A 27,237-nucleotide genomic window follows, 5' to 3' on the forward strand; every position below is an offset into this window, starting at 1 on the left:
GTTTCAATGACTTTGTTGTTGCTCAGTCATTTCACTCATGTCTGACTCTTTGTGACCTCTTTTAGGATTTTCTTATTTTAATGATTACCTCTTTGTCATATAGGTTGAGATCTGGTACTGGTAAGCCACCTTCCTTCACATTTTTTCCCCATTGATTCCCTTAATATTTTTGATCTTTTGTCCTTCCAGATGAATTTTGTTATTATTTTTCTAGCTCTATAAAATAATTTTTGTTGTCATTTTTATTACATTGGCTCAGCCTACCCATTAGCAATTGATATTTTTCCAATTGTTTAGATGTTATTTTATTTGTATAAAAAGTTTTGTAATTGTGTTCCTGGGTTCATCTTGGCAGATGGACTCTCAAATATTTTATATTGTCTATGGCTATTTTAAGTGGAACTTCGCTTTTTATCTCTTGCCTCTGGAATTTGTTAGTAATATACAGAAATTCTGGTGATTTATGTGGGTTTAATTTAAAGCCTGCAACTTTGCTTAAGTTGTTGATTACTTCAATTAGGTTTTTAGTTGATTTTTTAAGTATACCATCATACCATCTTCAAAGAGTGATAGTTTTCTTTCTTCTTGCCTATTCTACTTCCTTTGTTTTTCTTCTCCTATTGCTACAGCTAACATTTCTAGTACGATACCAAATGATAGTGGTGATAATGCCCAGTACAATATTGAACAACAGTGGTGATAATGGGCATCTTTGCTTCACTTGTGATCTTATTGGGAAAGCTTCTAGCTTATTCCCATTACAGATAATGCTTGCTGATGGTTTTGAATAGGTACTACTTATCATTTTAAGGAAAGCTCCATTTACTCCTATGCTTTCTAGTGTGTTTTTTTTTAATAAGAATGACTATTGTATTTTGTCAAAAGCTCTTTCTGTATCCATTGAGATAATCGTGGTTTTTTTTTGTTGTTGTTGCTGGTTTTGTTATTGATCTGGTCAATTATGATGATAATTTTCCTCATAACAAACCAGCTCACATTCTTTTGATAAATCTCACCTGGTCATTGTGTATGTTCTTTATGATATATTGCTATAATGTCCTCGCTAGCATTTTATTTAAAGTTTTTGCATCAAAATTCATTAGGGAAATTGGTCTACAGTTTTCTTTCTTTGTTTTTGCTTTTCCTGGTTTATGTATCAGCACCACATTGTGTCACAAAAGGAATTTGGTAGAACTCTTTCTTTTTTGCCTATTTTCCCAAATAGTTTACACAGTATTGGAATTAATTGTTCTTTAAATGTTTGGTAGAATTCACTTGTGAATCTATCTGGTCCTGGGAATTTTTTCTTAAAGAGCTCATTGATGGCTTGTTCAATTTCTCTTTCTAAGATAGGGTTATTTAAGTATTCTATTTCCTGTTCTGTTAATTTGGGCAGTTAATATTTTTGTAAATATTCATCCATTTCACTTAGATTGTTAGATATATTGGCATATAACTGGGCAAAAATGGTTTCTAATAATTGCTTTAATTTCATCTTCATTAGTAGTGAATTTACTCTTTCCATTTTTGATGGGGTAATTTGGCTTTCTTCTGCTTTTTAATCAAATTAACTAATGGTTTATCTATTTTATTGGGGTTTTTTTCACAAACCTAGCTTCTAGTTTAATTTATTAGTTGAATGGTTTTCTTACTTTAATTTCATTAATCTCTCCTTTGATTTTCAGGATTTCTAATTTGGTATTTAGTTGGGGATTTTTAATTTGTTCTTTTTCTAGGTTTTTTTTTTAGTTGCATACCTAATTCATTGATATGCTCCTCTGTTTCATTGATGTAAGTATATAGAGATTAAAAAAAATTCCCTTTAAGTACTGTTTTGGCTGTATCCCATAAAGTTTGGTATGTTGTCTAATTGTTGTAATCCTTTTAATGAAGGTATTGTTTTATGTGATTTGTTCTTTGACTCATTCATTCTTTAGGATTAGATTATTTAGTTCTCAATTAAATTTTAATCTATTTTTCATGGTCCTTCAATGAATATAATTTTTATTTCATTACAATCTGAAAATGATGCATTTACTATTTCTTCTTTTCTGCATTTGGCTGTGAGGTTTTTATGCTTCAATATATGGTCAGTTTGTGTGTAGGTGCCATGACCTACTGAGAAAAAGGTATATTCCTTTCTATTCCCATTCAGTTTTCTCCAGAAATCGATCATATTTAACTTTTCCAAAATTCTATTCATCTCCTTAACTTCTTTCTTCTTTATTTTTGGGTTAGATTTATCTAGTTCTGGGAGAGGAAAGTTGAGGTACCCCACTAGTATAGTTTTACTGTCTATTTCTTCCTGTAACTCATTTAACTTTTCCTTTAAGAATTTGGATGATGTTATTTAGTACACATATGTTTAGTATTGATATTATCTCATTGTCTATGTTTCCTTTTAACAAAATGTAGTTTCCCTGCATATCTCTTTTAATTAGATCTATTTTTGTTTTGCTTTGTTTGAGATAATGATTGCTATTCCTGTTTTTTTCTACTTCAACTGAAGCATAATAAATTCTGCTTCAGCCCTTTACCTTTACCCTGTGTGTCTCTCTGTTTCAAATATGTTTCTTGTAAACAATATATTGTTGAATTCTGGTTTTTAAACCACTCTTCTATCTACTTAAACTTTATGGGTGAGTTCATTGCATTCACATTCACAGTTATGATTACTGTGTATTTCCCTCCATCCTATTTTCCCTGTTTTATCCTTCTCTCTCTCTCTCTGTCTCTCTTTCTGTCTCTGTCTCTCTCTCTCTCTCTCTTTTTAATATTGTTGTGTCTCAGGAAACAGGGAGGCCTGAGGAAAGGGAGAGAAATGAAGAAACAGCCTGCTAATGGAGTAATCAGAACACACACACCATTTATCAGTTAAGTGCACCACCTTATATGGGTACAATTCATGAAGATCCAAAACAATTACAATAGTAGCATCACAGATCACCACAACAGATTAATAACAATGAAAAAATTTGAAGTATTGTGAGAATTACCAAAATGTAACCCAGAGAAATGATGTGAGCTTGTACTGCTGGAAAAATGGCACTGATAGGCTTGTTCAAGTCAAGGGTTGTCCAAACCCTTCAATTTGTAAATAAATTATATATATATTTTTAAAAATGCAATATCTACAAAGCACAATAAAGTGAAGCATAATAAAAGGAGATATGCATGTACTCCTTCTAACTGCCCTAATAATGACAAAATTCTTAGGAATTACAAATATCTTCCCATGTAGGAATTTAAACAGCTTAACCTTATTGAATCCCTTATGCTTTCTCTTTCATATTTGCCTTTTTTATGCTTCTATTGAGTCATATTTGAGAATCAAATTTTCTATTGAATTCTGGTCTTTTCATCAGAAATGTTTGAAAGTGCTCTATTTTATTAAATATCCATTTTTTTCCCCCGAAGGATTGCACACAGTTTTATTGGGTAGGTGACTCTTGGATATACCACTGGAATTTGCGGGCTAGAATATCATATTCCAAGCCCTCTGATCCTTTAATGTTGAAGCTGCTAAATCTTGTGTTATCATGATTGTGGCTCCATGATACTTGAATTGTTTCTTTCCGGTTGCTTGCAATATTTTCTCCCTGACCTGGGAGTTCTAGAATTTCACTATAATATTCCTGAGAGTTTACATTTTGGGATTTCTTTCAGAAAGTGATCAGTGGATTCTTTCAGTTTCTACTTTACCCTCTGGATCTGAGATATTGGGACAGTTTTTTTTTTAAATAATTTCTTAAAATGCAATGTCTAGGCTCTTTTTTGATCATGGCAATATTCAAACATCATGAAAGAGAATGACCCTGACAACAGAGAACAGAGCCAACAATGGATTCAAGGGCTAATTAGCTCTGACATTTGGGAACTGTAAAGAGTAGCATACTCAGGGATTCCAGCTGAGCATCCTTCCCAGAGCAGATGTACCCTGGGGTAGCAGCAAATGGATACCACAAGAAGAGAAAGTATACCAGGGGCCTATAGTACCAGAAGTGTGGCCTGCCTTAGGCATATGTGTTCTCTATGAGTGTGTCCACTCTTCCTATAAACATCGTATACATTTATGGGATAGTGTACCCTAGGTTTATGAGAGGAATATATTATAGCCACCTTCTTACTATGCCATCTTGGTAAATGACTTTGCTTTGAGCTAATTGTGTCCACTGGCTATTGAAGATACAAAGAGTTAGGGGCAGCTAGATGGCGCAGAGGATAAATCTTAGGCCTTGGAGTCAGGAGGACCTGAGTTCAAATTCGGCCTCAGACACTTGACACTTACTAGCTGTGTGACCCTGGGCAAGTCACTTAACCCCAACTGCCTCACCAAAAAAAAATAAAATAAAATAAAATAAACAATAAAGATACAAAGAGTTATAATTTCAAGAGCACAGACCCAGAGGGCTTGTCATTTGAACCTAAGGTAGCAGGTGTTCCCTCTGGAAGTCCCAACCTATGATTTCTAGTTGGAGAGGTAGCCTCCTTCAGCTACATAAAGAACAAAGACTTCCAAAATTTTTAAAACTGAAAGAGATGTCAAAGGTAATTTATTCCTATCCACTCATTTTACAGATGAGGAAACTGAGGGCTGAAGAGGCCAAAAATTTGTCAATAGTCATAACAGAAGCAAAACTAGGAGTACAAGCATGTTATAATTCATTGCTCATTCTAATATACTATACATATGGTAATTTTCTCAACACTTCATGTGTTACAACTACTTACCTGGGAGGCCTGGTGACCCAGGGCTTCCTGGAAAACCTGCTTGCCCTTTGTCACCAACTGGACCAGGCAGGCCAAATCCTGGTGGGCCAGGGGGGCCCATGTCACCACGACTCCCAGGAAATCCAACTCCTCCAGGGAGACCACGTTCTCCTTTTAGTCCTATTGAACCCTTTAATAAAAAGATAATTATCTATCATACATGTTCATTTCATAATCTTTTTGGTAAATAAGTATCCTAAACTTATCTGCCCATCCTTCCTCCCCACCCCAAACCAACATCCTTCTATTATCAGGTTTAATTGAGAGTTGAAGGCATAAGATTAATCTATGTTTCTCTAGCCCAGATTGATTCTCTAGCCCCACAGAGCTTTTCCTAATTAGTGAGAAAATATTCCTAAATGTTTCCAAAAATAGTGTATCAGTACTTGAATTTAATATTCAATCAAATGCCTAGAATCATTTATGCTCCCCGAAATCATAATTTTCTAGGACCTGCTCCCTAATCCTCAGCATGCAATCTATCATCATTATCACCATTTTCTCCTTCACAACTGTTATAGACTTGACATTAATTTTAGTAGGTTTGACACTAACTTTATGTCTGAACACTAACCAAATTATTTACTAAAAATAGATAATTATTCAAATTATAAATCTCTTTATTTTCCTTTGCTCCAAATTAAAGTGCATAAAATATGGAAATAAATATACCGGTGAGCCTTTGGGGCCCTGAAGACCAGGATGGCCATCTCTTCCAGGTGTTCCTGCCCTTCCTGGGGCACCTGGTTGTCCTGGAAAACCTGGCTCTCCCTTTTCACCTTTGAGTTTTGCATCAAAGTAAATCTCTCCAGGCTCTCCCTTTGCTCCTGGATCACCTCTCAGTCCTGGCAAACCTGGAGGCCCCTGTAATAACAAAACACAAACGTATTACTAAATGTTTCCATTCCTCTATTGATCAGCTCACCCAGTAATGCTTTCTTCAATGAAATAAGAAATTTGACCTTCTCTCTAAGTGGTATTTTAGAAAAAAAATCTTCTAGTATAGAACCAGTTACTATTCAACAAAGCCCAGATCCTTCTTTCTATTATTTCTCAAAGCATTCCATTTTGCTCCACTGGACATTTCAAAATAGATAGGAGAGAAAGAGTATGGAATTTTACATGTAGCTCCATGCAGGAGTCCTTAATACAAGTCCACGTGCAAAGAACCTAAACTTACCTTTTCTCTCACAAGTTCTAATACAGTTGAAGAATATTTGCATATGTACTGGCATAAGAGGAGATATCCAAGGAGTCTTTTCCTTGTATGGTGCCAAGTGTTTTGGGAAGCTTTTAGATCCACAGTGCAAGGGTGCCTGTTTCCCATTTTCAATTGTTATTGGAGACTAGTCAATGAGAGGTGAGACCAGACATGTTTTTTCTCAGGCTAGTAATTACTGAAATTGTAAAGGCTTCCTTTCATGTTCTCACCCTTTGTTCTAGGAGATAAGGACTTCCAGGACTATGTGTGGAAACTGGAAAGCCAACATTCAGCCAACTCTATAATTAGTCACTTATGAGCAGTCAGCAGAATAGAATTTACTTTCCCAAGAGCCGCATAGTAGAACACATTTTTCAATTCCTGGAAAGCCAGATTTGCTTAGAATTCGCACACCCACAGATGTTTTCTCATCCAGCAGCCTTCAGAACTCAGGGTTCTCAAGGAAATTGCAAGTGTTTCAAATGACCAAAATAAATCCAAATTACTTGTTCTTTTAGCACTGAGAAACAGCTTCTGCTTTCTATCTGATTTAGTATAATTTTGTTAAGCTTAATATCAGAGGATATTCTAGTACAGTATCCAGTTTTAATTCCTCACCATTCCCACCCCCTTTCCCCAAGGGTCCACTCTTTGAATACATGGATTTTTCAATGGAGGCATTTGGTTTACAGTAAGGTAGTACTATTGCCCTTCCCATGGTAAATGTCTAATTGCTAAGGTGTATTAATGCTAACAGTTCAGACCACAATTAACTAACATGACTCAGCTCATTTTCAGTGTCCTGGGAAGTGTGTAAGCATCTTCTCTCTAATTCAGGATTGCCCACTGTATTAAAGGGCCCAGTATATTATTGTGCTAGAAGAATGCATATGCTTAAAAACTGGACACTCCAGTAAAACTACATAAAACACATAGTACATGTTTAGGGAGGCTAGGAGTAGCTACAATTCTCTTGGCCAATTTGTGGCAATGCTATCCTAAATTTCTTTTACAGGGATCTGGTTCTTAAAGGACCATAGATTTAGAGCTGGAAAACTCTTTGTTGAGATCGTAGTTCATCTTTCTCAATTGAGAGTTGAGGGCATTGATGCCAAAGGGAGTTAGGTGACTTGTCCAAAAAGATTCAGACCTAGTTCCTCTTTCTCCACAATCCAGCATGCCTTCCACTCTATTGTGTATTTATCTTGGTATCTCCAATGTCTACCACAGTACTTGCTACATATTAGCATTTAATACATATTGACTGCTGGATTGCTGAATGAATGGTAAGTGGCCATACCAGAAATCATTAGCTGTCCTTCTCCAATTAAGAGACAATGACTACCAACTCAGGAATGTACAAAAACCAGTATATAATGTTTTAGTCTGAATCTGGAGGCCAGTCTAAATCTTGGGAAAGTAAGTTCCTTTGATTTTCTTTTAAAAGTTATTATTCACCATTCCCCAATTGATAAATGGTCAAAGGATATGAACAAACAGTTCTCAGATGAAGAAATTAAAGTCATCTATAGTCATATGAAAAAATGCTCTAAATCACTATTGATTAGAGAAATGCAAATCAGAACAACTCTGAGGTACTACATCACACCTATCAGAATGGCCAACATGACAAAACAGGAGAATGATAAATGTTGGAGAAGATGCGGGAAAACTGGAACACTAATGCATTGTTGATGGAGTTGTGAAATGATCCAACCATTTTGGAGAGCAATTTGGAACTATACTCAAAGGGCTTTAAAAATGTGCATACCCTTTGACCCAGCAATAGCACTTCTAGGGCTATATTCCAAAGAGATTATACAAATGAGAAAAGGACCTACATGTACAAAAATAATTCATAGCAGCTCTTTTTGTGGTGGCAAAGAATTGGAAATTGAGAGGATGCCTATCAATTGGGTAATGGTTCAGCAAGTTGTGGTATATGAATGTGATGGAATACTATTGTGCTATAAGAAATGATGAACAGGCTGACTTCAGAAAAACCTGGAAAGACTTGTATGGTCTGATGCCGAGTGAAGTGAGCAGAACCAAGAGAACATTGCACACAATAACAGCCACGTTGCGTGATGACTAATATTGATAAACTTAACCCTTCCTGGCAACACAAGGATCTAAGACATCTCCAGAGGCCTTGTGATGGAAAATGCTATCCACACCCAAAGAAAGAACTATGGAAGCCGAACTGTTATTTTTTTTCTCTTCTGTTGAGTTTTGTTTCCTCTTTCTGATGGTTCCTCCTATTGATGTTAATTTCTACTTACAACATCACTAATGTGAAAATATGTTTAATATGAATGTAAATATATAGCCTATATCAGATTATGGGCCATCTTGGGGAGTGGGGTGGGGAGGAAGGGGGAAAGAATTTTAAACTCAAAAGCATGTGGAAGTGATTATTGACAAATCAAAATAAATTAATAAAAAAATTAAAAAACAAAAAAAAATTTAAAAAAAACAAAAGTTATTATTCATAGAGCAACTTAACAGAATTCTGTTCAAGTTTGGTTACTGAGATACATATGTGTGTATGTATTATATATATACATATATAAAATCATCGATAGATTACCTATATAACTATATATACATATATGATATGTAATATATAGAACTATATTTTGATCTATATATAATCAGTTGAGCTATAGATACAGTTTACATATTTAAGAATTAAATTAAATGAGATAATAATTGAAAAAAGTGTCTGGCACATAGTAAGCATTATATAAATATTAGGTATGACTATTGGTATTATTAGTAATATTTCACCTAAACCCTTTTAACCATTATTAGTAGTGGAAATCCCTCATTTTATTAAAGAGAAAAAGATTTTATTTTTCTGGTCCTCACCACTTTGACTATTTAGACAATTCTGCTGAATATCACCAGGAAACACTGCTTTTTTCAAAGCAAAATGTCTGAGAAAGCTTACTTAGGCAATTAATGAAATCTCAGAATATATACCAATTTGTAACTTTAAAGTATTACCCAGTAGGTTTTACTGATCCTTTGGTGGCTGTTGCAGTTACACAGTCAAAAGCACATGAGATAATATTTGTAAAGCATATGTAAAGCTATGTAAAAAATATATGTAAAACATAGCATAGTGCCTAGCACATAGTAGGCATTATAGAAATGCTAGCTATTATCATAATAATTGTCATCATTAAATACATTATTTCACCAAAGTGTTTACTAATAAAGAAGTAATCATAGTCTTTTAGCAGCTAGATAGAAGAGCCATGATTTTTCATTATGGAATTTTTAAAAATATTGTTTTTTAAATTCTTCATTATGAGAGTCAGTCATACATACACTCTAATATGTATTCAAATGAGATCCTAATTCTTCCCTCCCTTACCCTTTTTCTCTCCTACCTTTTTCTTTATCCTGTCCTGTCCTCAACAAGAAATCTCTCTCTCTCTCTCTCTCTCTCTCTCTCTCTCTCTCTCTCTCTCTCTTTCTGTCTCTGTTTCTTTGTCTCTCTCTGTCTCTCTGTCTCTGTGTCTACCCCTTTCCCTCTCTTTTTCCTGCCCTCCCCACTCTATCTACTTTTCTGTTTCTTTAAATCAGGTTTTCAAGGGCAACAGGACTGATTTCAAGTCAAACTTTAAGCAGGAAACATACCCCCTGTCTCAGAAGAAAAACAGATAAAAGCGGGTGAATTGAGAGTAAAAGCATCCTTCTCCCCTTCCCTCCAAGTTCCTCTGTCTTTGATATTCACAATAGATGGAACAACACCAGTTCACCTGAACTTTTAATTTATTTAGAAACACTTTAAACAATTGCAACCCTCCGTTTAGCTCCCCAGGCTCCAGGATGGTTCTAGAAAGCCAAGAGGCAAAGATTTAATTTCAAAAGGAAGCTAATGATTGTTTGCCTCTAGCTGTTTCACTTTCACTTGAGTTCCTTCCCCCTCCCACATTCACACACAAAGAAGCTTCCAGCAATCTAAGAAAGCATCTGCCCCGTTTACATTCCTTGGGGACACGTAGCTACAGCAGAAGAGACTAATGAAAGAGATTTCATTTTTTCCAAATTAAAGACGGTACAATAAGGAATTACGGATACTAGCTAATGCTTAAACCTAATAGAAGGGACAGGTGAATTGGGGAAACAAAATTATAATATTTCATTGCATTAGAAAATTGTACTGATTTTAATAATAAAATAATCTCTAACACTTGTTTTTTTTTTTCTTGTTTTCTCAATTACTCTTTCTGGTAAGAAGCTAGAGACAGAATTGATATTGTGCTTAACTAGATTTCATGCAATGGTGATTACCACCGAGTGACTCTTAAATAGTAAGCAAGAAAGTGAATTTAGCTAGAATATGCTACCACTAACCATAAGGATTTTCCAAAGTGCCACAGGGTTTTCACGTAGCAACCCAAGCTGACATACAGTATAAAGAAAAAGCATAGCAAATCCTTGGGGAAAAAATACTGCAAGTCAGGTTTCCCAGTTTTATACCAAGAAATTATATCATATCCATTCAGTGATAAGTTTTTGGGTTTTCTACTATAATGACGCTGCTTGAGAAGGCAAATGGAATAGAAAACCAAAATGACTGTCCATTGTAATTGCTTGGAAAGGCCACTGGAGGGCACCAAGCTACACTTTGTTTGCTTTGAAAAAAAAGTGATAAAATTGCAGATACAAGGATTCCACCAGAAGATGGTGCAGCAGCCTTCAAATCTATGAACACATAGAAACACCAAGATCAGGTTTGTGAAAATGGAAAAAGCAAACTTGGATGTCTGGTTTCAACAAAGCTGACTTCTTTCTTAATTTTGACTGAAATTGAATGAATCAGTCTTATATAAGGTAAAAAGTGATGTGACTGGATCACTCAGAAATACTGCATTTCTCTAATTCAATATAAAGCAAAATAGCAATAATAATGCAAACATGCAATTTGTCTTAAGAAGGGAATAAGCATTTATTAAGGACCTACTGTGTGCCAGGCACTGTGCTAAGCACTTTATAAATATCATATCATTAGCTCATTTGACACCTTCTATGACAGATTTAAGTTCAAAATGGCATACTTACAGGCATTCCTTCAAGACCATGATGTCCAGGTAAACCTCTGTCTCCCTTGGCACCTGGCTGTCCTGGAAAACCTAAACAAAAAGATGGGGCGAGAAGGGGGGACAAAATGAATCCATCAAATGACTCAAACACAATATAACATTTTTCAACATTAAAATCCCTAATTCAATGTTAAAAAACAGGAACATTTTTATACAAAGTAGATGTTCGGAGACAAATTTTATAATAATAGTCCCTATTGGAAACTACAATTATTCTGAAATTTAGAGGGGAAAGGGACTCTAAGGCCATGTAAAATGGCTTTGGTGTAGGTTCTTACTGAATAGATGTCTTCCTGAGGAAAATTTTATTCATTTTTTGGTAAAAGTATCAAATTCATCATGCTGGACTGTGTAAAGAGAGTGTTTCTATGAACCACTTATTTTATAACTATCTAAATATTAGGAAAGTCTTTGCTGTAAAGAAGTTAAATGAAATAATATTATTTTCTATTTTGTGTGGAAAAATTACATCAAAATTTTCTGTTCTTTGTTAGAATAAAATATAACAAGCCAGAAGTCTGAGAAGTCATAAAGGTAACTATCGATTTCTCTGACATCTCCTTGAGATGTTACTCCCTATGCCCAAGATAAGACTAAATAAACCAAAATCAAAGTTAATTATCTTACCTATTTCCCCTGGTGGTCCTTGTGGACCTGGAGGTCCAGGCCGTCCATCTAAATCACAGGTTAGGCAACCTTGACCTTTCTCACCTTCAAAATGAAATGTATGTACACTGTGAGTGGATTATATGCAAAGAAATCCTCAGTATTATATGTAAAGAAATCCTCAGTACACTATGCTGAGAGAATAGAATAAATGGGTCACTGTTACTAGCAAACATATTTAAAGTTAGATTTTCCAAATGATCACCTCTTTGTGGGTATCAGTTTTCTAATGAGTAATAGAACTGGCACATCTCTCAGTTACAAGCCTCTTTCTTTTTTTTCTATAGACAACTAAGATACTTTTTACCCATACTTTCATTCTGCTCTGAATACAATGTTATATGCAACCTACTTTTGCCACTAATAATTCTAAACAACTATAAAAATGAGGAACACCCCCCAAAATACCCCAAAACTGAAGCAGTGCACATTTATATGGACTAAGCTGCTTGTTCTTCTTCGGCTTTTGGGGAGGAGAATAAACTGTTTTATTCTTCATAATGTTTTATCTACTGTGAAAAAAACAAACAAACCTCTAACTACTCTTTACTTTGGCTTATTTTGTTTATATAAGCTATATTATGGCAGAGTGACCCAATAAATATTGTTGACTAAAAGATGATAACCAAAAGGAAAAAGAACTAGTCAGCCAATCTGAAATTAAGGACTGGCGAAGAAAACAAAATATACTACACTATAGAGATGACAAGAAAACATATTTTCCCCTCTCCGTTCATAAGCATTATTCAATCCAAGAAAATAAATCTTTTAATAATTGAGGTGCACTTATGCTTGCGGTTTTAGGTTTTGAGGCTGAAATCTTCAATTACCTTGTTTCTAAGCAAAGTGTTGGCACGACAGCAGCGGGGAAAGCATACAGAAACAACAGTTACTAGATACGTGGGGGAAAACATTGCTTATTGCTATCCCATTTCACTTATAGGACATTCCTCCCACCCCATCCCTTCCTGAAACCTTCTTGTGCTCTCCCTAGCCCCCCTTCTCCAATCACCCAATCAGGGTTCTTTCCTCCTGGGTCATGGTCTTAGTATACCATAAGCATTCCTTTGAAAGTATGAACTAATAACTGAGGTTTTAGTTGATAGAACCTGAAGAAAGTCAGATTGTTGAAATGACACACCGGGATCAAAATAATGGGGCAACTACCCACTCATAGCTGGTTAATATCCATATAATGGATATGGAGAAGGGTAAACGGGTAGCAATGTATATTCTGAGGTAGAACTGTTAACAGTTCTCCATGTATGCATATCTAAGGTTCCAAAAAGGCCAAAAGATGTCCCACTACAATTGTTACATCTGGCTTATTAAAAGGAAAAGAAAAATCAGTTCACAGAACAATCTGTCAATACAACAGCTATAGTGTCAGTACCATTGAATTAAGATACTATGGGGTTAATAGAAGAACTGAGCTTTAGACTTCAAGATTTTTGGCATTTTTTTTATTTTCATAAATTTTGTGAAACTGGCATTCTTCAGGACTTTTGCTCCTGAAATTTTAAGGAGAAAAGTATGGCAATGTTTCCATTTTGTCCCAGAGTTTGGTCTCCTGAGTTTGTCTACATGAGGGCTCCTAATTACTTAAAATTACATGGAACTGGCAGGGAAACAAGAACAAAGATATTGACCCTGAAGGATGAAGACCTATAAAATTTCCCTTTCTGAAGGGCATTCTCATCTCAAAAGCTCAAAATGAGACAATCTCAAAAGAAGTAGCAAAAGACAATTATTCAAAGAATATATCATGATAGCATCTCACATGGTTTATAAATTTAGTATCTGGTGTGAACACTGAGTTAAAAAAATCCACAAACCTTAAAATAAATTACCTTTTTCTCCCATCTCTCCTGTCAATCCGGGTAACCCAGCACTTCCAGGTGGACCTTGATCTCCAGGTGGTCCAGGCTGGCATTCCACTATTCCATCTAGAAGTGAAACAAAACAAGGAAGAATTTTGGCTTTATAAAATCCGGATTTCCTAGGAGATAATAGCCAGGGAATTTTACCTTCACATTCTACAGACAATGTGCCACAACAAAAAGTTGTATTTATTAGAATTTTAAAAGAACCTAGTCCATTGACTTGAAAGACACAATCATAAATGCGTTGTTTAGAATGCCATGACAAAGCATGCTTTAATCCCTTTGTACTCCTTCAGCATAAGCTGAAAACAAAGTCGCTATTAGCCTAAAGGAATCATGATATACAAAACCAAGGTAATGTGCTTAACAATTATTGATGTTTAATTCTAAGGCTCTTTTATGTTAGTAAACCAGGAGACAAACTAAAGCCATACAAACAGCATCTGGTGTATTTCTCGAAGTAGGTGCTAGGTGCTAGCTGAGAAGTATTGCTTTCTGTCTACAGCTAAACATTGGTTCTTTTTCCTTTTTATGAAATGGAACATTTATCCTTTCACTCGTTCAAGGAAAAATGAAGAAACAAACCATTACAGAGAATTTTGCTCTTGCTTCTTAGCAAATAGATGACTTCTGTATCTCAAACATCTAGCAGAGTCACAAGAGGTTAAACACTAATCAGCTTTACTTTCTTTAGTCTGTAAAATCTGTATTTTTGATGTAAGCAGGAGACAGAGAGATCTAGGTAGTTATTTCTTTGGTCACTAGTCATCACATCAACCTGATTTATGCTCCCTCTGCTCTCTGGTGGAAATTACAAAGAGTACATAGTTGGGGCACAAGAGACAGCAGCAACACGGGACAGCTAGTGAACCAATGCCTATTCTATGGTGGCAAGCAGGCAGAGGTCGCTGAGCAAACCTTCCATTGTCTCTACTTAATACCCCAATAGAATGCCCATCTCATTCTATTCTTTGGGTCAGAGGTAGGCTGCCCAGTATACCCAGAATCCAGCAGTGTAAGTAAAATCTGTCATAGAGATAGCTCTGGTGGTTCTTGGTGATTTCTCTTCATTAAACAACAGGAAGTCAGAAAGCCTAGAAAGCAATTACTTCTCCACATTCTTCCTAGTCAACCACAGCTATCGATTTGTGCCTTCCCTCTCTACTAATTTATGTCTTTCTTCATTTTTTTTCAGCATAATTGACTGAACCCTATAGGTCCTACAGAAAGTAAAAATAAACTATCATGCTTTAAAAAACATATCCCAAATTACTTCACCATGAAGACTATGGTCTTAGTAACACACATAGCTTTAGTTGTTACCTACTACTTAAACCTGATAATAATCATTAACATTTATATCAGGGGTTTACAAAGTAATGCACATGTGTTATCTCATCTGGCCTTGTGACAACCTTCTGGGATAGCTACTGTAAGTATTCTTATACTCTCACTAGAGGTATGCTAAGGCCTATAGTTAACTGATTTTCCACTCATTACTCTTTTTTAAATTTTTTGTTCATTTGTTTTTTTTTTTTTTTTTTGCTAGGCAATGGGGTTAAGTGATTTGCCCAGGGTCACATAGCTAGTGAGTGTCATGTGTCTGAGACTTGAACTGAGATTTCAACTCAGGTCCTCCTAACTCCAGGGCTGGTGCTCTATCCATTGCGCCACCTAGCTGCCCCTTCTCATTACTCTTAGAGAAAGAATATGAACCTAGGTCTTCCTGATTCTATATAGCATACCATATTATCTTTCTCAAACCCATCTACTGGTCTGACAAAAAGAGTCCACGAGAGATGATGATAAAATAAAGAGATTGGACTAGATTATCTCTAAGATCTTTCATAGATCACAATCTTACAATAGCATGACTAATGATATAAATAAAATTCACATATTTTTCAGACAATTCTTCAATGATCCCTCATCTGAATAGCCCCCCTGTGTAGTTCTGATGTGAAAGCAATGTATGGTAAATGGGTAAATCAAGTCAAAATAACTTAAAACCCAAATCAAAAGCTAGGGAAATTGTAAGTGACAAGATATAAAAATCAATATTATGATCCATGGCAAACAGTTTTTGTCTATTAAGATTATTTGCAGGCACAGATGGCCTAGAGCTCATTGTAGCCATATGGGAAATGAAGACAGTCATTCAGTAGAATTCAGCAGAAAATTTGAAGCAAGCCTGTTTCACTCGTGCATGGTTAATGAACCATTAATGTGCCTCAAAGTGGCAATTAGCTTGAAGCTGTCTCTTTGCCTAAGTCATATTGTGTACATAAAACATTCTCATTTATAAATTATCCCTTAATACTTCATGATTTTTGTGCTTATTTTATATTGTCTATAATGGGCCAACGTAGGTTGATAAGTCATTAGCTAATCTAGTGCTAAAAGAAGTGATAAGGTCACATAATCAGCAGAAGCATACTTATCCATGACAAGCGGCATGGCATATGGAAAGATATCTGAGTTTTAAGTTGGACAATATACCATTTAATACCTTGGGCAAGTCATTAACATCTTTATGCTTCAGTTTCATGTGTAAAATGAAGGGACTGGACTAGATGACCTTTAAGGTCCCTTCCAATTCTATATTATGATCCTAAGACTTCAATAGTGAAAAATAATTTAAAAATATATAAGAGAAATCAATAAATGCAATTTGCTGCTAAGAGAGAAGGCAGCTTGGAGTGGTCAAGAAAGCATTGGTCATAAAGTCAGGAAGACCTCAGTTCAAATCCTGCCTCAGATACTTACTAGTTTTATGCCCCTAGGGAAGTCACTTAACTTTTCTGGGCCTCAGTTTCTTCATCTGTAAGATGAGAGGGTTGGATTTTATGACCTCTCTGGGAAGCTGGAAGCTGTAAAGCTTTAAATCTATGACCCTATGACTTATTTTCAGCTAATTCAAATAGACTAATTTTCATATGCACTTATATCTAGATAGGACCTTGAAGGACTCCAAGCCTCTCTATGACAGATGAGGAAACTGAGGTTCAAAGAGGTTGATTGACTCACCCATGTTACAATAAATGCAAGAGGCAGGATCTGAACCCAGGTCTTCCCTATACCAAATTGAGTACTTTATCCACTACACAAGAAGCTGTTCCAAGTAAAAAGACCCACAGTTCACCCCCTGCTTGGCTACTTATTAGCTGTATAGCCTGTGTAAACTCATTTAAGTTCTGAAACTGCTCTGTCATCTGGAAAATGGGAAAATGACATTTGTACTACCTGCTTCACAGGATTGTTATAAGAGTAAAATGAGATAATATATGCAAAGTATTTGTGACAAACTATAAAAGGCTTTATAAATGTTATTTTACATAGTCATGTGACTAAAGGTAGCTTAAATGTTAAGTCCCATACAGTCTATCTTTTCTTCCTATCCTCCACATGTTGTAGTACCTAACATTTATATAGCACTTTTAGATTGGCACAGTGATATCTACATATGCTATCTCATTTGATCCTCATTGATGATTTTCATTATCAATACTATTGCTATTTTACAGATGAGAAAACTTAGCTTGAGAAAGGTTAAGTGATTTGCCCAAGGTCACACAGCTAGTAAATGTGTGAGATGAGAGTCCAGCACTTTTACCCACTATGCTACCTTGTTGAATGAGAGCAAATTGATCCTTTCATTTTCTCACTTTATTTTCCTATCCAGATCTCTAAATATTCTACAGCCTCATGATAAGGTGTGCTACCTGACACTCTGATGCCATCTAATAGGCAAGGATTTCTAATTCTGGTACTCTTAATGTTTTAATAATTAAATCTCTTTAAATGATGATCAAAGCATAGCTTATACATCCTTGCAGTCCATGTTGAATAGAAACATTCCAAAAGTGGTATATGCCCACCTAGCGATTTGAATTTTAAAGCTATTCTTATTAACCTTTAATCAATCATAGTGTTTAAACATATCCCCTTATTTTTTAAACAGCTAACTCCCTAATCAACAGGTTATATTTGAAGTTCTAAGTAGGCCTGACATGTTTTGGCTAACCCTGACACTAAGAACAAGGGGATTTCAAGGGAAACAAAATTAAATGGAACTTACTTGTATGGCCTGGTAAGCCAGGAGGCCCAGGAGGCCCCGGAGGTCCTGGGAACCCATCTCTTCCACTTATTCCTGGCAATGATCGTCCTGGAGGACCTTGGTCACCCTTTTCTCCTCTTTCACCAGGAAAGCCAGGAGCACCAATTTGCCCCGGGATTGAGAAGCCTTAAGTCAGAAAATAACCAATTAGTATAAAAGGACACATTCTAATCCATTCCCTTGCAAAACAAAAATAAAATGAAACCAACATAAAACCCCACAATCACTAAACAAAGCAATTGTACTTTACTAAGTGAAAGGGAAAATTCTGAGGAGATAATCAATAATATGTGTTGGTGCCACAGGTATATGACACTGCACTAGATGTGATATAAGACCTAGTTGAAAGAACCTGCACGGATTAAATATAAAACATGCATGCAAATAAGTATGAATGAATGTATAGTTATTTTTAAAATATGCAGGCATCAAGGTCTGTCAATACCTAGAACTGAAAATAATACTCTAAATATTATAATCAGAAGGTAAGAGGAGAAATGTGAAATTTCTACCTAGGGAATGAGAACATATCCCATGTATAGAAACTGGTATTAGATGAAACAAAGATGAGACTAAATAGAGGGATAGTAAACAGACTTTTTCTGGAGATAGGAACGTAAGTACAGACTAAAAATATGTAACAAGTATGTACTTGAAGGCATCAAAAGCTTGAAGACAAGAAACAAGGTCTCAGCATGTAGAACTATGGTTACCCACTTCAAGATTTTAAGTAGGAATACTGTCCAAGTAATTATCAGCAATGGTAATGATAGTTTACTCACTGGTTGTTCCCTACAACATTGAAATTACAAGTCCAGATCAATTTATAATTGAAATTATAGGTCCATAGATATTAGTAGATATGCACATCCATCCATTAATACACAGAGAAATGAATACATATATGTGTGTGTGTACATGCATGTGTTTGGGAAAGAAAGAGGGGAGAAGAGATAGACAGATAGAAAGACAGAGACAGAGAGTGGGGAGTCCCAGAGGGAGGAAGGGAGGGAGAGAGAGAGAAAGAGAGAGGGGCAGAGAGAGAGAGAGGGAGAGGAAAAGAGGGGGAGAGAGACAGAGACAGACAGACAAACAGACAGGGGGATCACAAAGGGAAGAAGGGAGGGAGAGTGTAAGAGAGAGAGGGAGGGAAGGGAAAGAGAGAGACAGAGACAGAGAGAAAAAGAGAGAGAGAGAGAGAGGGAGGGAAGGGAAAGAGAGAGAGAGACACACAGAGAGAGAGAGAGAGAGAGAGAGAGAGAGAGAGAGAGAGAGAGAAAGCGAGCACCAGATCAGTGTACTAAGGTGTGGAGAAACTGAAATCTGTGTTGGTGGAGGGAGTGCTGACATCAACAAAATCACAGACCTTTTTAAGTGTTGAACTACTTAGTGAAGAAGATGATTTGGACTCTAGTGAAACAAAGAAACATTTATTTTATGTCCTGAGTCTGTGGGCTCTGGACAGTACTTCTAAATGCTTTAAAAAATATAAAAGAATTATGCACAGGGTTCTTAATCTTAAGGAGTTTTCAATGTAATTGAGGTAGAAAACTAGAAACAATAAGAAAACAACTAACTACTATAATACATGGTACAACTTAGAATTCTAATAGCACTTCAGAGAACAAAAGAGGTCTTGACCAGCGTACTCAAGGAAGACTTGAACTGGACTTCGAAAGATGAGAGGGAGAGACAGGAATCTACATAGGAGATTTGGCAATGATACAGTAAGCCACATAATGGCTGTGAAAGTGAGGAATATGGCTTAGTCTGATTGATACAGATATTTTGTATTAGGGAATAATGTGAAATAAAGTCACACAGGTAATGCAGGGATTTCTTAAGTCTCTGAAAGCCAGAGGAGTCAGGATTTGGTAGAAGAGACAACACAAAGTCATTAAAGGTTCTGGAGCAGGGTAAATACACAAAACAAGATAGCTTAGAGAAAAGAGAAATCATATGCAAAGTAGAAGATAATTACAACTAGACATTATCGCAGTAATCCCACTCTATAAGTGTATCTACATATACACATGGAATATATTAAAATAGATTATGTATTTAAGTATATCTATATATATATAACATATTTGTACATGTTCATTCTCACCCCATAATTACTCAGAAGAAATATTTTAAATAATTAAATCGTGTTATTTTCATTAATTCATTTATTTGTTCAACAAACATTTAAGCTTCTACTATATGCAAATCAATTTCCACACAGATCTGTAACATTTAATACACAATGAAGAAAAAAGACTAAGTAGGAAAAAATATTCCTGTTATAAATTGAATTTTTACCTGGAGGACCTGGTAGGCCTGGAGTACCTGGGTAACCTAAGGAGAGAGACAAGCAAGGAGCTATTAGAATTGTTTGTCAAATTTATCACCTGATTAGTTCAAGTCTGCCACAGCTATAAATACTCATGCCAATGGGGACCTAGAAAAGTGTACCCCTAAAAAGGTAAAGAAAAAGAAACAATTCTACATGAGCCTACCCCCAAAGAACAGAAAAACAGGAATAACAGTGATGACCAATGCTGTTCTATATTTCAGTCAGTACCGTCTCCTATCTGAATCAATTCAATTTTAACAGTAAATTTAATAAGCGCTCAATTGTTTAAGTCACTGAAAAACACATCAAGTACTACCCAAAAGCCCCTTTCCACATGTGCAAATTTGCAATTATAATATAGGCTTGTAACATAAACACACATTAAATGTGACATGTTTTGTGGTATAAGGGAAAATCTCAATCATTACTCTATTCCAGGGGTGAGAATCCTGTGGCCTAGAGGCCACATGTGGCCCTCTAGGTCCTCAAGTGTAGCCTTTTGATGTTTTTATTCAGTCAAAGGACCATACTTGAGGACCTTGACGGCCATATGTGGCTTCAAGGCCACAATTTCCTCACCCCTGCATTCATTATATGATTCTTCCAATTACACAAATATTTTCTTTTTTTTAAAAATTTTTTAATACACAAATATTTTCAACAGAAGAATGAATTCAGTCCAGAAAGAATAAAAAAAATTAACCTTTTTGACCCGGTTCGCCTTTTAATCCTGGAGCACCTGGATATCCCTTCTCTCCTTTTTCACCCCCTGGTTGTGTGCTTATCACCTATATCAAAATAGAGAAAAGTATCCATGAATGCAGGCTCTACAGATGGCATCAAGAATATGGCTACAAATGTGAAGAAAATTGTCCTACCTGAAAACTAACAAAGATATGTTCAGCACCTGCTTATAGCAAGTAAAACCATGAGTAGCTCACTAAGAGTTTTAAAACATGTAAGGGTAGCTATGAATGTAGAGAACCTGAAATTTCTCAGGTTTCCTTAACACAGAAATCTACTGGGTAGTTCGGTGGATTCATTAGAGTCAGTATCAATGAGTTGATAATGTTATTTTGTTTTGTTTTCTGTCATTAAAAAAAAAAGCCTAAGGGGCTGATGCCTGAGTACATATATTCTAGCCATGGCATAGATTTTCAATTAAAAGAACAGGTAGGTAACAAATGAACATTTATAAATTTACTAAGGTCATACCTTTTGGGAGATGCTAGGCATTACATTCTTAACAAGCCAATGAGTCGTAAAAAGATACCAAACATAAAAGAAGGCTTCTCCTTAAAGTCAGGCTCAAGAGATAATAGCAGATGGACAGTCCGGGAAATACATTCATGACCTTTATTTACACCTAATAAACCATTCTTTCAAATACTAAACTATTGAAGCTCAAGAAAAGCTATGAAACCAAGTGTCTTTAGATTAACATCAGTCAACACACACACACATACACACACACACACACACACACACACTATTGCTGCTATTTTTTTATATTCTAGCAAGTTGTTTTGTTTTTGGTGACCTGAGGCTCTCTGGAAGAGAAAATAAAGTAACAATCTAAAAAAATATCAAATAAAAATAGATTAAAAAACCATGCAAAAGATTATCATTTTTAGCATATATTTTTCCCTTTAAAAAGTCATATGCAATATCAGGAAATATTTTAACTATTAAAAAAAAGAAAAGAATGACTCCAGAGCAGTCCAAAAAGAGTGACAATTTACCATTTCTTCACCTAAAGACAACCCCAAGGACAAAGTGCAGCAATATAAACCACCATGGCAACACATGAAATAGAAGAGAACCAAGATGATGGGGAATATAGTCCTGGAAAGATTCCTGTATAACAACAGAGCCCTATCCTTCTTGCACTTTAGCTTAACAATTTTATAGACATCCACCCTAACAAAGGCCTTACTCCAATCTCTCAAAAGGCTATGGAAGTAAGCCTGGGTTCTTCAACCATGCTGCATGCAAATTTGCACAGAAGCGTATCAAGCCAGAAAGGCCTTAAATATAACCTTCACTGAGCTCACAGATTGCTTGTCTGTCAGCTGAGTAGCAGTTTGGCCAAGGGGGAAAAGGTTCAATACCAAAATGATTGCAGAAGGATGATTTTTTTTAGTCACAAGGACCATTTACTCAGGGGATGTTGGCAGTTATGATCTACATCAATGAGGGAAGACTCCACAATGAAGAAATCAATGAACTTAAATATAGAAATACACATGTAACATTTATTTTACTTACAGGGCCTGGTAAGCCTGGAGGGCCGGTTTCTCCTTTGTCTCCCTACAAAATAAATGAATTCCATATTTATTTTATTATTACAAAAATTACACTGGGTATAATGGGTGATGATTCTTATTTCTGCAAAATAGAATTGGTGTATTATGCCCTCAAATTCTTTTTAGTTTCATAATATCAAATGAGATAATATTTGTAAAGCATTTAGCATAGCACTTGGTTCACCATAAGCACTATGTAAATGTTAGCCATTATTATGATTATTCATAATATTATCTCATTTGATTCTTGGGACAACCCCGGGAGTTAGGTTCTATTATTTCCCCCATTTTGCAGTTGAGGAAACTTATTAATGTTAATAATAGCAACCATAAATTGTTAGACATAAAGTACTTGGCAGACAGTGGTATCAACTAATGTATACATGAATTCAGATACATTAACCTTGAACTTCCTCTTCTTTCCTATACTATCCCTTGGAATCGTTTGATAACATGCCCTATTTCTTCCTTCTTTACTCTAGCTCAGATAAAGAGAAATCCCTTCTTAGGAAGGTCAGCCTCCAGGCTTGTATCCTTGTATCCCATCCTGTCTCCTCTGGCAGATTACCCCTCAAAACCAGCCTCTTTTTTGAACTCCAATTTCTTCCTATGTTCTGCTTCATTTTTTACTGTCTACAACTATGCCCTATGTCTCATTCATTCTTGGGGAGAAATCCTTATTTGTTCCTGCCATTTCCTCAACTTATTATCCTGGGCCAAACTCCTAGAAAAAGCTCTATTAACTTTTTTCCACTTTCTTACTCCACACTCACTTCTCAATCCCTTGAAGCTTGACTTTAGATCACTCATCTACTGAAAATGATTTTTCCAATGTTATTATGTTTTCTTAGATGTCAAATTGGATGGTCTTTTTCTCAATCCTCACCCTTCTTAACCTTTCTGCCATGTTTGAAAAAGTTGACCACCCTATACTGATATTCTTTCCTCTCTGGATTTTCATGAAAATGATCTCTCCTGTTTCTCTTCTGCTTATGTAGCCATTCTTCTTCCTCTCCTTAGTTTCATCATCAGCTTAAATCACAAACCCCCAGAGTGGATATACCCCAAGGTTCCATACTCTTTCTAAGCAGTTAGGTGGTACAATAGATAGAGCACTAGACCTGGTGTCAGGAAGACTCAGATGTAATCAAATCTGACCTCAGATACTTACTAACTTAGTGACTAGGCAAATCACTTAACAAATTTCTGCCTCAGTTTCTACAACTGCAAAATGAGAATAATAATAGAACATACCTCCCAAGGTTGTTATAAAGATCAAATGAGATAATATTTTCAAATTGCTTAGCACAGTGCCTGGCACAAAGTAGGCCTTTAACAAATGCTTTTTTTTTCCTTTCTCTACACTTTCATTTAGTGACTTCATTAGTTCCTCTGAGTTCAATTAATATCTCTACTCAGATGACTCTCAGATTTATATATCCATACCCAGTAATTTTTTTGAGATGCCTTCCAATATCACCAACTGTCTATTGAACATTTCAATCTGAATACCTCCTAGACATCTCCAATTCAACATCTGAAGGCAGAATCTAAGGCACAATTCATCATGTTTCCCCAAAACCCACTTTCTTTCCCTGTTTTTTTTCAAGGCTTCATTATACTTCTAGTCATTGAGGTTTGTAATCTCAGAGTAATGTCTCCCCATTCTACTTTCACCCCATATACCTAATCAGTTGCCAAACCATACAGATTCTACCTCCATAACATCTCTGGCTTCCATGCCCTTTTATTCACTCACGTGACCACCACTCTATCTCAGACACCTTTCTCCTGGACTATTGGAATAACTTCCTAGTTAGTCTCCCTACCTCGATTCTCTTCCCCTTCAGATTCATCTTCTACACAGGTGTCAAAGTGAGTTTCTTAAAGAACAGATCTGGACATGTTACTTTCCTGCTCAACAAAGTCCTCTGATTCCCTGTTACCACTAGAATAAGAAAGAAATCCCTCTGCTTGACATTTCAAGACCCTTACAACCTTGTTACATTTGTGTACTTCCAGCCTTATTACACACTGCACTCCTTCACACACTCCATAGTCCAGTCAAACTGGTCTTCTTGGTATTTCTCACTCAGGACAGTGTGTCTTCTATCTTTGTATCTTTACATAGACTGTCCTCCCACCCATACCCACAGCCTACCTCCTGCTTACCTCCAGCTGTTAGAATTCCTAGTTTTTATCAAAGCTCATGCCACTTCCTTACATGAGATTTCCCTGATTTCTCTCTAGCTACTAATCCCTCTCTCCCTCACTCAAATAAACTTGTCTGAATTTTATGTATAAATGCATATATTCATATATGTACATGTTGCCTGCCCTGATAGAATGCAAGTTCCTTGATGGCAAGAACTGTCTCATTTCTGTCTCTAATAATTACTAATGACTAGCATTTATATAGTGCTTTAAGGTTTGCAAAGGACTTTACAAATATTATCTCATTTTATCCACATGACTACCCAGCAAGGCAGCCTTTTACAGATAATAAAACTGAGGCAAACAGAGGTTAAAAAGTGATTTGCCCAAGGTCACACTGTTAGCAAGTATCTGAGGAAGGATTTGAACTGGCATCTTACTTTGTCCAGTACATTATCCACTGTGCCACCTTTGTATTCCTAGCACAATGCACAATGCCTGGCACATAGTAGGTACTTAACTGATTCATTAAAGCAAACTCAATATATGAAAATCCTTAAATCTTGAAATTAGAAGGTAGGCTATTCACTTCAAAAAATGTTTCTCATTACTGTTCTTTGATTAGTAAGCCCCTTCAGGAATACAAATTATATTTGATGACCGATTGCCATTTCCATCACTAGCTCATTTTAAGATTTGGAAATTGAGGCAAACAGATTTAAGTGACTTGCTCAGGATCACACAACTAGTGCATATTTGAGGCTAGATTTGAACTCAGGAAAATGACTTCAAGCCAGGCATTCTATTCACTGAGCTACCTACCTGCCCTGCAAAGTTTCAAAAGAGGATGGCATTAACAGATGGGTTAGATCTTTCTTCATTGGTGACTTCAACAAACATTGAAATTGTATCTCTCTTCTCCTATCTGTTTCTCCTCATTAATTCACTCTTCAATGACCATGATAAAGAAATGATTTTTTTTTGTTCTGACTTGTGACTTTATGGGTGCCACGAATTCGCTAGTGAGGAAATTTGCTCTACAAAACAGATTGACAAGTGCTGTGCAGTTTATGGTCTCTATGAAATTCACTTGGGTCACTGGGAAAGTGACTGTTATTTGTGCCAAATCAGATGGTCATTACATGTCAGAGAATGGAACTGAACACAGGGGACCTTGAGCCAGAGGCCAGTTATTCTTCTACTACCCAAAGCTTTCCCTTAAAGACCTGATAAATATCTTTTATAATGAGCAAGGTGAAGAAGTATGGTGGGAACTGAAATAATAAGAAAACCCTCTCACTTACTTTGGAGAATAAATGTCACTTAACTCATCCAAGTCTGTTGCTGCATTTTTAAAAATGGGATAATAATCATACCTTTCTTACTTCACAAAGTGAGGATCACAACTTAATGTAGATAAATGTTTCTTGTAACTGTAAATCACGATACTAATATAAGGTATTGTCTTTTGTCTATGTTTCTTCTGTTCCCTGTTCTAAATTCTAATAATAGAGTAAAATATTTAACGTGTTGCATAGAAACAAAAAACTATGCACACGTAAAAGAAAAGTAAAATGTCTTTTACTTATGTTTCTTGATTGGATGTTTTTTTCTTTAGTAGCTCATTGGCTCTTCTGCTTAAAAAAAATGAAGAGCCCCTCTATTTTTTTTTAAACGCGCAGTTGTAAAGTAGCTTATACAATGGAAGTAACTTTTAAAATCCAAATACAATTTCATTCTCACCTTAGCACCCTCTCTGCCTTGTATTCCCGGGAATCCTCGATCACCTGTAATACCCTAAAAATAGATAGATAAAACAATTGCATTGATATGTTGTAAAGGTGAGTATATGCACACATACTAAGATAAAAGAACTTTGTGAAAATACTTACTCGATTCCCCTTTTCTCCTTTTTCACCATCTTTTCCAGGTTTCCCCTAGGCAGCAGAGAATGAACCATTAGCAAAGTATAAAATGATGACATGACAGTAAAATCATGATGCAAAGATGAAAAGAAAATATTCAGTCACTCAATTCGATTGCACTTTTATTAAGCACATACTATATATGCAAAGTCTTGTGCCAAATCCCTGAGGATACAAAGATGAATGACCCTTTTTCTTGCCCTGAAGGAGTTTATAATGTAGTAATACCAGCCCGCCTTTACATGACACTTTTAGATTTATAAAGTGTTTTCTTTACAGCAACATTGTAAGATAGGTTAAACACAGAGAAACTGACTAAGTATCAAATACAGGGTCAAAAGTTGAATCTTAAACCTAGATCTCTTTACTCCAAGTCCAACAGTCTTTTCACCTTAACAAGAATACATATACAACACTCAACAAAGAGAGACTAGCCACTTATCTAAATACAAAGGAGAAGTGTGACACGCTATAATATCTGAGAAAGGAGAGATTAATTCTAGCTTGGGAAGGGAAGGGAGAGTAATCAGCAGATGAGACCAGACTGGAGGTCAGCCTTGATGAAAGCAAAATAAGGGGGAAGTGTACATTCTAAAAATACAGAAAGATGTGACCAAATGGATGGATACTGGTCAGAGTAGGAAGAGTCCAGGAAACAGTCAAATCTAGTTATGAAGTATGTGGGGAGAGCGATGGAGAATAAGGCACAAAATATAGGTTGGAGTCAGATTCAAAGAACCTTAAATGCCAGTCTAAAGAG

The 27,237-nt window shown here is 35.9% G+C and overlaps 1 protein-coding gene across 1 annotated transcript in view; it reads right to left on the reverse strand.

The window, feature by feature from the left end:
- The window catches only part of LOC114046110 (collagen alpha-1(IV) chain-like), a 204,058-nt gene that overhangs the window by 52,685 nt on the left and 124,136 nt on the right, over positions 1–27,237 (reverse strand). Inside the window, exons 16-26 of the mRNA XM_027866365.1 lie at positions 26,445–26,489; positions 26,296–26,349; positions 22,361–22,402; positions 20,796–20,880; positions 20,059–20,094; positions 17,716–17,880; positions 13,605–13,700; positions 11,716–11,799; positions 11,048–11,118; positions 5,443–5,634; positions 4,732–4,900 (exon numbers count right to left, since the gene is read on the reverse strand). Of these exons, the coding sequence (XP_027722166.1) occupies positions 4,732–4,900; positions 5,443–5,634; positions 11,048–11,118; positions 11,716–11,799; positions 13,605–13,700; positions 17,716–17,880; positions 20,059–20,094; positions 20,796–20,880; positions 22,361–22,402; positions 26,296–26,349; positions 26,445–26,489 (1,039 nt within the window). The remainder of the gene's footprint in view (positions 1–4,731; positions 4,901–5,442; positions 5,635–11,047; positions 11,119–11,715; positions 11,800–13,604; positions 13,701–17,715; positions 17,881–20,058; positions 20,095–20,795; positions 20,881–22,360; positions 22,403–26,295; positions 26,350–26,444; positions 26,490–27,237) is intronic.

The sequence above is a fragment of the Vombatus ursinus genome, unplaced genomic scaffold (genome assembly GCF_900497805.2).
Source record: "Vombatus ursinus unplaced genomic scaffold, bare-nosed wombat genome assembly UNPS02014781.1, whole genome shotgun sequence".
Taxonomy (NCBI): Eukaryota; Metazoa; Chordata; class Mammalia; order Diprotodontia; family Vombatidae; genus Vombatus; species Vombatus ursinus.